The sequence below is a fragment of the Empidonax traillii genome, unplaced genomic scaffold, assembly GCF_003031625.1.
Source record: "Empidonax traillii isolate 1590-97213 ecotype Southwest subspecies unplaced genomic scaffold, ASM303162v1 scaffold90:size2128546, whole genome shotgun sequence".
NCBI classification, from domain to species: domain Eukaryota; kingdom Metazoa; phylum Chordata; class Aves; order Passeriformes; family Tyrannidae; genus Empidonax; species Empidonax traillii.
Window position 1 is genome coordinate 328,214 of NW_020955283.1, and position 10,412 is coordinate 338,625.

The 10,412-nt window shown below is 43.4% G+C and overlaps 1 protein-coding gene across 1 annotated transcript in view; it reads right to left on the bottom strand.

The window, feature by feature from the left end:
- Window positions 1-9,815, bottom strand: part of NEDD4 (neural precursor cell expressed, developmentally down-regulated 4, E3 ubiquitin protein ligase) — a 52,872-nt gene extending 43,057 nt beyond the window's left edge. Inside the window, exon 1 of the mRNA XM_027881489.1 lies at window positions 9,759-9,815. Coding sequence (XP_027737290.1) covers window positions 9,759-9,803 — 45 coding nt within the window. The 5' untranslated portion in view covers window positions 9,804-9,815. The remainder of the gene's footprint in view (window positions 1-9,758) is intronic.
- Between the last annotated feature and the right edge of the window lie 597 nt (window positions 9,816-10,412).

A 10,412-nucleotide genomic window follows, 5' to 3' on the forward strand; every position in this document is an offset into this window, starting at 1 on the left:
GCTCCCATGTTTCTCAGCTGGCAATTCTCATCTGTCCTTTCTACAGAGTAAGCAAAGACCCTTCTGAGAACACAATCTGAACAGCATAACAACTTTTGGTGCATGACCTGTGAGACTGCAAGGAACAGGCTGCCATTTACACCCCACCAGCCAGCCAAGCCAATTGCACTGAACACTCACACAAATGCACAGGGACCACTCAAGTTTGCACCCAGTGGTATCGTGGCATCCATCAGGGGTGGGAAACAGACTCGGACAATATTTATTTCCCAGGCAGAATGAAAAGGGTATCAAATTTATCAGAATTGATTAATAAAGAAGCAAAGAACTCTGGGGGAAAAAAGGTATGAATAAAGAATTCTTGCATCTATTTTTATTTAACACCACAGAGAGGTCACACTCAAAATATCAGGATTTTGATACAACCTGTCAGCAGGGTATGAGATTTTTAAGGAACCAGAGAGTATTTTAATTACACATTAGAGAAATTAGCCTCAGAGGAGTGAGATAAGTGATTGCACTCCTCCTGTTAATTAATACAGCTGTACAGTCCTCCATGGCCCATCTGATAAGATACAGAATTTGGGGGGGGGCAGGGGGGGAAATCCCAACAGCTGTGACCATGTCAAAGGAAGAAGATAAATGAGCACTGTTTCTCTGAAAAGCAAAAAGCTTCCCAGATGAAGGGCTATTTGTAGGCTATGGAGAGACAGAGACACTTGTGAGGAAAGCTGATCCAGTCTAGGTGGTTAAGGAGTTAAACAGATACCACCAGCAATGGCTGAAGCAGCAGATGTTGCCCCTGAGGCCTTCCTGAATTCCACACACTACTGAAAGTGCTTTCTAAAGGAGACTCCTAGGAAGCACTAAGGATGCTTTATCATCGGTCTCCTATTCAACCACAGGGCTTGGACTCCCTAACCAATCCCAAGTGGAGTGGTTTTTAAGCTAATGGAGGGAACTGCATGCTAATCCTGAGGCACAAACTACTGGGTAACAACATAAAACTGAAAGCAGACCACTAAATTAAAATAAAATAATAAAAAAGTAAGTAAATTTCTCCCACCCTCTATAGTTGGAGGTGATTGCCTGGGAACTAAGATGAACATCCACAATGTCCACTTACTGGCAAAACAATCAGTTGTGAAAGACAATTCCAGCCAAATCACAAGTCTATCTTCTCCCTTCACCTCCAAGAACTTTGTCTCCTACTAAAAAATCCAACAGTTCAGAAAAGAAAGACCTAACAACCAACCTCACCCAGCACTGACCACTAACAGGTGGCCTAAGCTTTCAAAATTCTTAGTCATGATCAGCTTTTAAGGTACATAACATTATCAGTGTGTTTTATAACAGCAACAGAATTGACCAGATTTAGGAAAAAACAAGTAAAAAACTATGTTGGCATCAAATTAAGAAAAGCCACTTGCTAATATATCACAAACATCCTAAGACATCCATCCTTGTCTTGCATAATAAAGTGTCCGATTCATCTTTTATCAATTACTTCGCTTCAATGACATCAACATCAGTGAGTTTCTGAGAGGGTTCAAGTGAAGAGTCCACATGTACCTCTCTGCTCTCCCTGAGCACTTCTGCCCTTCCCTGAGCGCACCACGACCCTCTCCCAACATTTAGACCTGCATTAGTTGCTCAGACCACAAGACTTGCTCCGTTACTCAAGCATGAGAAAAGCAAAGACAATTGGATGCTTTGGGGCATCCCAGAGTCAGGTTTAATAAGGCATCAGTGTAGTCCACATAGCAGAGATCCCAAAATAGGATCCACACTCCTGAGATTTTAAAGATGGCTTGATCACATGGTTTATTTACTTGTATCCCATTAGAGATATGGAAGCTATTTTACAAAAAGACAAATTGCTTTGTACGTTGCCTCAGGAAACCGGAAGCCAAAAACCCAGTGCCGGCATGCTGAAGGTTGATTTAGACGTGCCTTACTCAAAGCAAGGCTGTTATTTATTTGGGGTCAGCGCCAAATTAGGACAGCTACAGGATTTTAGTTAGCCCAGCAGAACAACCAAGCTAGCCAACATCCACATATGAGCTGCCTCGTAGAAATACCCTTCTAGATTCACAAAAACAGTTTAAAAAATACCTGAATTGTTCACAACAATCCTTCCTACAGATCTACTGTTTTCACTTTCACTTTTTTGACTAACTGCTCTCACTGTCAAAAGCCACCTCACACCTTTCTGTATTTTTTAAACTGACAGGTGATACTGAGGGGTCAACTTCTTGCTTTTCTAAGCTATGGAGAATAGAAACTTCAGAAATAAAACCACGCTAAGGTGAAAGGGCAATATGTAATCACAAGAGATGATTCTCTGGTCACAGCAGTGTCCAAGGCACATCAGGATAAATTCAGACAGCTCAATCCAAACATAGAAGGGCCTGACACTGGAAGGACCCAGAGTGCTGTGACCCTGCACATCCTGAAGTGCAGAGTCCTGCCCACGGGATACCGGGCTGTGCTGTGACCGGCTGACCTTTCCTCCCCCACTCACTGATGACAGACAGAACTGCTGAGGAACCGCTGCCACAGCTCAGCAACGCTGCCCCAAACACACCCATCCCTGAAAGAAACCAACAGCCAAAGAGCTCCAGGACTGTTGGGAGCTCTTCACACGCAGACACAAAGCAGGTAATGCAAACTCCACGTGGAGATAAAGCATCAGATACTTGATTCTGGCACCCATAGGGAACAGATTCAAAATGAAAATTTTATTGTTTCAAAGGCAATTTTGAACCTTTTCCTCTTCATTCACCTTGCTCAGGAGATCCTTATTTGCCTCCTTCATAGCTATATATACAATAAGTTCTGGATCAGTAACTCCTGTAGATCCACAGACAGCTGCAACACGAGTGGCTTTGTGGTCAAAAAAATACACAGGCTGCAGTCTGTAACTCTTCTACTCTTCCATATTGACTGCAGACACCCTGCAGCTCGCCTTGCGACTCTTTCACACCACTGCTGTGCTCCCAGTGGTTCTGGTGACACGGGAGGGGACAGGCACCCAGCCAGTAACCAGGAACACACCATGTCCAGCAGCACTGCAGCTTGTCTAGGAAACTGCTCTCTCAACCCAGTTTGTCTCCCCAAGAGTCTCTTCCTGGATATAAATGTCTACCCACGCTTTTGGAGTCCTGACATTAACTTGAAAGGGTCAATTTGAATTAATTCCATCTGCACAGGGGAAGAGATGGAGCATTCCCTGCTGCTCTGCACACACAGGGAGTCACCCAGGTTTAGTGCCCCCGTGCCCAGCTGCCCTGACACACACGGGCACACACAGCCCAGCGAAGGCAGCAGCTCTGGGCACAGAATTGTACCGGAATTGTTTGTAAAGATGGAACAAGAACATTCAGCTGCTTTTGACAACTTCTGACTGCCAGCCATTCCGGAGGCTGGAAGCAAAAACAAACAAACAAAAGAACACAATAATGTTACAACTGAGCTGGTAAACTATTGCCTCCGAGAACACAAATAACCCAATATAAACCAGGTAAAAACAGTGTGCAAAAAAAGAAGTATTTCTTAAAACTACTGAATCTGCCAGAGAATGGTTGCACACAATGTTTATATCAGTTAGTCTGCTCCCAATAAATTCAAGCTTCAATTGTTTTTAGGGGTTATGTAATATTTTAAAGCTACGGGGTGGGGGAATATGGCTGCGTGTTACAGAGACTGAACTATCCAAAACTCCTTGGTCTAATTAAGTCAGACAAAACATCCTTTCCAGAGCTGAGTCAGCAAGATGGTTATCTTATTATCAACTTCCAGGTTTTATCGTTATTCTATTGTTACTCATATTAGTATATTCTAACAGTACACATTCAAGATGAACTGGTCAAAATAGTTGGGACTGCTAAAACATGCCATTTCCATTATCTCTAATAATTTATTTACTAACAGATACCACATAACAGGACGATGAAATAGGTTTCTGAGCCAGTAGGTAGACAAAAAGTTTTAAGGGCAATGCTTGCCACCTTGTGATTCTTTGAACTGATCACAAAACAGAAATCCTTTTTATGGATGCCTATTAAAATAGTTTAAAATGTGCTCTCAGAACAGCAAAGCAAGTGTCAAACTAATAAAGTGGCACTTCCAGAAGTGGATAGTGTTTCGTTTCCACAAAAGCCACTATGAATCTACCTATATTTAATAAATATATATTAAAGTGAGAAGTTCTTGACCTGTTCATTTTGGACAAGAAAACAGCACTTGGAAAGAAATTTCAAGCTTATAAGGAGTTTAAAACTTGCTTACAACTTCCCTCTCGCCTGGGCTACAGCTGTTTGCAGTCAATGATTACAAAGGACAATTATTAACACTGTCCATTCTCACTCCCATTCCTTCCAAACTCACATGGTAGGAAAATAACACTAATGACAACTGGGAGAGTAACTCCTGCTTTAGTGACAGTCCAAAGCAGAGCAGGAGACAGAAGAAAAGGCATAAGCAGGAAGAAAGGGGGAGAAAGAAGGCACAATTAAGAAATGCTGATGTGCTGATGACCACAGCACAAGATACTGGACAATCAAGTGTGATCCTCCTCTGCACCCCCAAAGGCAGGCTCTGTCTGTGAGGGTGCACAGGCAGGTACAGACACACGTATGTGCAACCTGGAACTGATGCAAATGACAAAATATTTCCTACACAAGCTAACTGGGAGAAGATTCACAACAAGATTACAACAAAGAGCTGTGATTTGTCACCTTACAAGTTTAAGCTGATGCCTACACCTGAGTCAAGGGAGAGTGAGAAAAAGCCCCAAGTTTTTCATGTTGTGCGTTGCAGTGCTACCCTTTTACATCAGCAGAAGGCATTTATCTTTGCCAGTAATTCATGTCTGCAACATCCAATAATTCAACTATGAACATACTGCACTTCCAACTCTTCTCCTTCGCTTTAAGCAATAAGATAAAACACACAACATACTATGATCTAACTTCAAGTCCAAACACCTTGACAGGAGTTTCCAGGAAGTTGCAATCTATTTCTGAGGTTGAACAATGATCCTTGACACATCTCAGTCAGCAGCAGGGGACTGATTAGGGTCAGATGAACAACTACCATACAGAAAAAGCAGCTTAACATGTGTAAGATACATACAAAAAAAATCAGATAAATTAAAGCAATTGTTAGTAATAAAAGAGAAAGCTTTTATTTAGCAGAAGGGTTATTCAGAGTACAGATTTGATTAGTGTTGAAAATTAATTTTATTTGCTTTCTTATTTTAATATTTGGTTCTAGTTTTAGCCTCAGTTTTTCAGTGTACTGAAATGATCCACACAGGATGTAAGGAAACAGTAAGCCCAGGATGGTTAATCTAATGTAAAACATAAAATGGTAGTATCTCCTGGACTACTAGAGAGCCTTTTTATGAGGAAGCCAATATAAAAATGACTGAGTACTCTAACAGAGAACACTTGGTTGTAAACAATTCCTCTAGGCAATAACATCCTGTTATTCTTTTGTTCCAGTTAGATAGGTCAAGAATCAAGTACCACTAAAGTGAAGAAAAAAGCATCAAAGCTTATTACAACGATAAAACAGTACAGCAGTATCACCTTTTAAGATTCAGGCAGTATCAGGAACTATATATTAAGGCTTTCTTAAGCTTCCTATCATGGCTGCATATAGTTCTCATTTAAAGAAAGCATTTCCCACAGCCTTAGCTGGAGGAAAGTAATTCCTGCAATAATCAGACCTTGCAAGTGAGGCAGACATACATGTTAGGGTACATTGAAATGATCAATCTTTTTCAGCATCATCAATTCAGTTTACCAGGAGATGGAAAACGGGAAGGAGACTTTGCTGTCTTGATCACTGCTTCACAACCCAGAGAGCACTCTCTCCCCTCTACACTTTTGTGTCCATAAAGTCTCATCCTTCAAGAAATTCTGGCTGTTATTACAGATTGTATTTAACACCTGCATCTGATTGCAAATTAAGGAAAAGATTCAAGAAGACAAAAGCCCACTAATGGAATTACCCTTTTGTCAACAGAATTTAAAAAACCAAACAACAAAAAGCAACACAACAAACAAACCCCAACCAAGCAATTTTTCTACATGTGCAACCCAATATCCATAAGACTCCCACTTTGTGTTTGTTAGTTCAGTATGAAAGAAAGGCTTTTAAAAAACAACACAAAGCAAACCCAGGTATATAAAACAGCTGCTGGAAACCACTTGATCTACACAAATTATATTGCTGTTCAAAAAAAAACCGACCACACACCAACCAAAGGTGTGCTGAAGTAGAGAAGACAAACCATATATCCCAGACACTCAGTTCACCAGCTAAAAACTAAATAACCACAAACAACTTACTCCCGTAGTAGATCCTAAAGGAATACAAAAATATATCTAAAGCTTTCCAGCATGAAATACCATATGCTTATGAGAAATCTTATGTGACCTGTAGCAAACAAGAACATAGGACAGCTCTAAGTGACTGAGAAAGCTGAAGTGGAAAATGTATTCAAGTGGGAAATTTATTTTTGCCTGTGAGAAGCTTCCATTTCTGGTTTGATCCCTGAAACCTATTAAACATAACAGGTCTGAAATGCTATCTAATTTGGAATGTTATTTAGGCAACATTAACAGAGCTAAGCAAAACAAGGAGTCCTTAATTCAGGCTGGGAGTCTAAGAACTCTGACATATAGAAATTTTTTACTTAAACTGGTTATCAGATACATGTATAAAGACAAGCAGTGTCATTTTATTGAATGCCATTCCACAGTGCAAGCAGGTATTCTAACAGAAAATAGAAATAAATACTGGACAACTCTTTAGCAAATATATTTTCAACACAGTAAACCACTGAAAAAAAATAATTCCTTCTGTAACCGAAAAAATTAGAGAGCATTAGCTGAGATATCAACAATTCTTCAGTTTTTGAAAGATCATTCCACAATTACTGTTGGAAAATGCTGCATTTAGTATTGCAGTCAATAGTCACAAAAACACAGTAAGTTAACACCTCATTAGGAAATGCTTGATTGAAGTGTTTAATCTACAGAAATCTACAGAAATCCAAGTCTTAACAACCTGAAAATTTTGTACGAGGAAGTCCTTCAACCAAAACAGGTACACACACTCCACCTCAGCAAGGACATCTAAAAGCACCAGCAAAGAGCACTGTGAGACAAGTCTGACCTGGAGGTGGGAAGAACACTTTGTGACATTTCTTTCCTCTTTAACAGAAGTTAAAAGGAGGATAAAAAGTAACTTGTTTTTCATATTATTAGAGATCATTATTTTTCTACTGCTAAGACCGTGCTCTGAATACAGAACTATCAGTTTTTCCCCATTGACCTTACTCACGATTTCAATACTCGACTAGGCCATAAGAGGTCCTATGGGTGACAGAAGGATACTTTTTCAGAAGAAAAACTGAAGCAGAGAAATTAAGGATGACTGCATCTCCTTGATTCAGGCACTGTAACTCAGATACCTATGTGCAGCACATACAATAACCCACTGTACACAGAACAACCTCGATTACATGTTCTTTTTTATCCCAGCATCTTTTCCTTTGTGTCAGAAACATCATATTAGCAATCCTTTATTAAGTCCAAGTGATTAGTACACGTTAACCAAGAAATCTGTCATAAATGCCTAACTCTCATGGTGGTGGGGGAATCCACACACACTCTAATACTGCATTCAACTTCCTCAACAATTACACCAACTTCTCCTCATCCACCTTCCTTATTAACCATTTATTTATAATCATTGTACTTAGCACACAGTCATACCCAAAAGCTGCAACAAGTAAAAGGGTTCTGCAGATAACATGGCTTTTTTTAAACCAGACAGTTTTAATTCATACCCCAAGTAAATCCATCTTGGAGAACAGCTCCAGAGCAGCCCTGGGAAGCAGCAGTGTGCAGACACAAACTATAACAAGCCTGCAAAACAAGGAGGGGGGACAGAGAACTCCTTGATGATACTTTCAGTATGACTTGGGTTTCTGACTGTGCAAACACAGACTCCCAACCAACATAATCTTCCAGATTTAAACTCCTGGAAGACAGAAAAAGACCATCCATGGAGGGAGAACTCTGTTTTCCATTCTGGTAAAAGCAGCTGGCAGAGCAATTCTCCTATAACCCTAAGATCACTTGTCATTTGTGCATGCAGAATCTCACATGAAAATTATGAAGAAAACTAAGCAAGTTCTTTACACGTGAAACTGTAAGTACCACTGAATATTAAAGTCTCTGATTATAAACAAACTGCATTTTTTCACATTTGTAAATTGAAAAAGTTTGGCTGAGCTTTTGAATTACAGAAAAAGTTGGATCTGATAGATTTGTTACATGCTCAAACTTCCTCTCCCCCCAGCTGTTCCAAAGGAACACATTTATGTTCAAAAGGATAGAGGGACTATCAGAATTGCTCCATTTTAAGCAGATTTCAAAATATTTTCCCCATAATAGCAAGGGAGGCTAAGAAGCAGCTAAACTGAACAAAGCTTAATAAAGTTAAAACAGAGAGCCTAAGGCATGGAATGTTTTAGTCCAACTATAGTCTTAAAAAGTTACTAGCAACTGAAAACAGGATCTTGCAATAGGAAGTGTTATGCAACCCTTGAAGTATTCACTGCTTATTTTCTATTAGTAACCCTATGTAATTCGAATATTAGGATGAAGAAAAAAAACATTTAAGAGCTTTCTAGTTAATTCTCCAGAAGCAAAGCATAACTTGAGAAAGAGAGCCATGCTAACAGACAAGAAATAACATTTCAGGGCTTAAAAAAACAGATTTTCTGTTAAGGCAACAAGTGTGCGTGGACACAGATAATCACTGCCTGAACACAAAAAAGAGCTGATCAGAGACAGTCTTGGTAAAATATCCTGTTGGCTCAAGGACAATATTACTGACATTGCATACAAGTCACCAAACACCTTTCAGATAGATACAGCTTTTAGTCTTCCTGCACCTGCAATCAAAAAAGTGGGGTTCTTTCTTCTTGGTAAAGTTAACTATTCCATAACGTCCCGCCCTACGCACAAACTACGGTTATGATGCAAAATCCACCTCACCTGTCTACAACTTACACCTAGTAACAGGTCCATCAGTCTCAGACACCTAATAAAGATCCACACGCACAGGACCCATGACCTCAGGACAGAGGCCGCCGCAGGAGCCACTTCCAGTCACCCACGAATTTATTGCCCAAAACCCTGAACCGCAGCCAGGATTCCCCGCTGCCGCTCCCGGCACTACCAGGATGAGCCCCATCGCTTGGGCAACCAACTAACTACCTTCTGTACCGCTGCTGTGACACCACCTGCGACAAAGCCTCGAACAAAGCCTCGCTTCTCCGGTACCGGGGCGGGCGCGGGGGAACAGGCAATCCCGCCTGGCCCCGTCACGCGGAAGTTGGGAGCACACGCGGATCCCCCGGCCACGGGGGAGGCTCCACAGCTCCCACCGGGAGGAGCCGGGAATGGCCGGTGCTACGCCTACACGGCAGCCGCCAGCTCACCACGCTCCCGCCTCTGGGTTGGGGGAGAACCGGTCGCGGGGCTCCGGCCCCGCCGGGACCCCCCGCACCTCCTCACCCGCTCCCCCGCCCGCGCCGCGCCGCAGCGGGCCCGCAGGAAACCCCCGCCCCGAGCGGAGACCCGCCCGGCCCGGTCGCGCGGAGAAGACGCCGCCTGCCCGCGCTGCGCGGAGAAGGGAGCGGGGGGCGCGGGGACGGTCGGGGCCGCGCTCACCTCGTCGGGCGGCAGCCCCAGCACCTCCGCGGGAGACGCCGCCATGGCCGCGCCGCCCGCCGCCGTGTTTACCGGGCCCCGCCCACAGCCCCGCCCCGCTCCCGCCCCCGCCCATGGCTTCGTCTGATTGGCGCAGGGGGTCTCAGCACCGCCCACCCGCCAGGCGGCGGCGCCTTCCGATTGGCTGCTGCCCCGCGCCCCGCCTGGAGACACGCGCAGCGCAGGCAGCCCGAAGGGGCGCGCGGGTCCCGCCCGCAGCCCCGCCCCCCGCCCCTCAGGGCGCCGCGGGAACAGCGCGAGCTCCGCCCCGCCCGCCGCCAGGTCCTGAGGGAGAAACAGGGGCGGTCTGGCGTCGCTCCCGCTGGTTTACATTGTTCACGGCTTTTCTCACAGATTCACAGAGTCAATTAGATTGGGAAGGACCTCTGAGATCATCGAGACCAACCATGTCAACTAGACCGTGGCACCGAGTGCCAGGTGCAGTCTTAGACATCTCCAGGGCAGCCCGTTCCGACGTCTAATCACCCTTGTCTGTGAAGAAATTCTTCCTAATGTCCTCCCCTGCCACAGCTTAAGACTTAAGGCTATTTTTGCATCTCGCATTCAGAGAACCTGAAATTTCTAAAATTTGCAGAAAACTGAGAGGAAAAAATC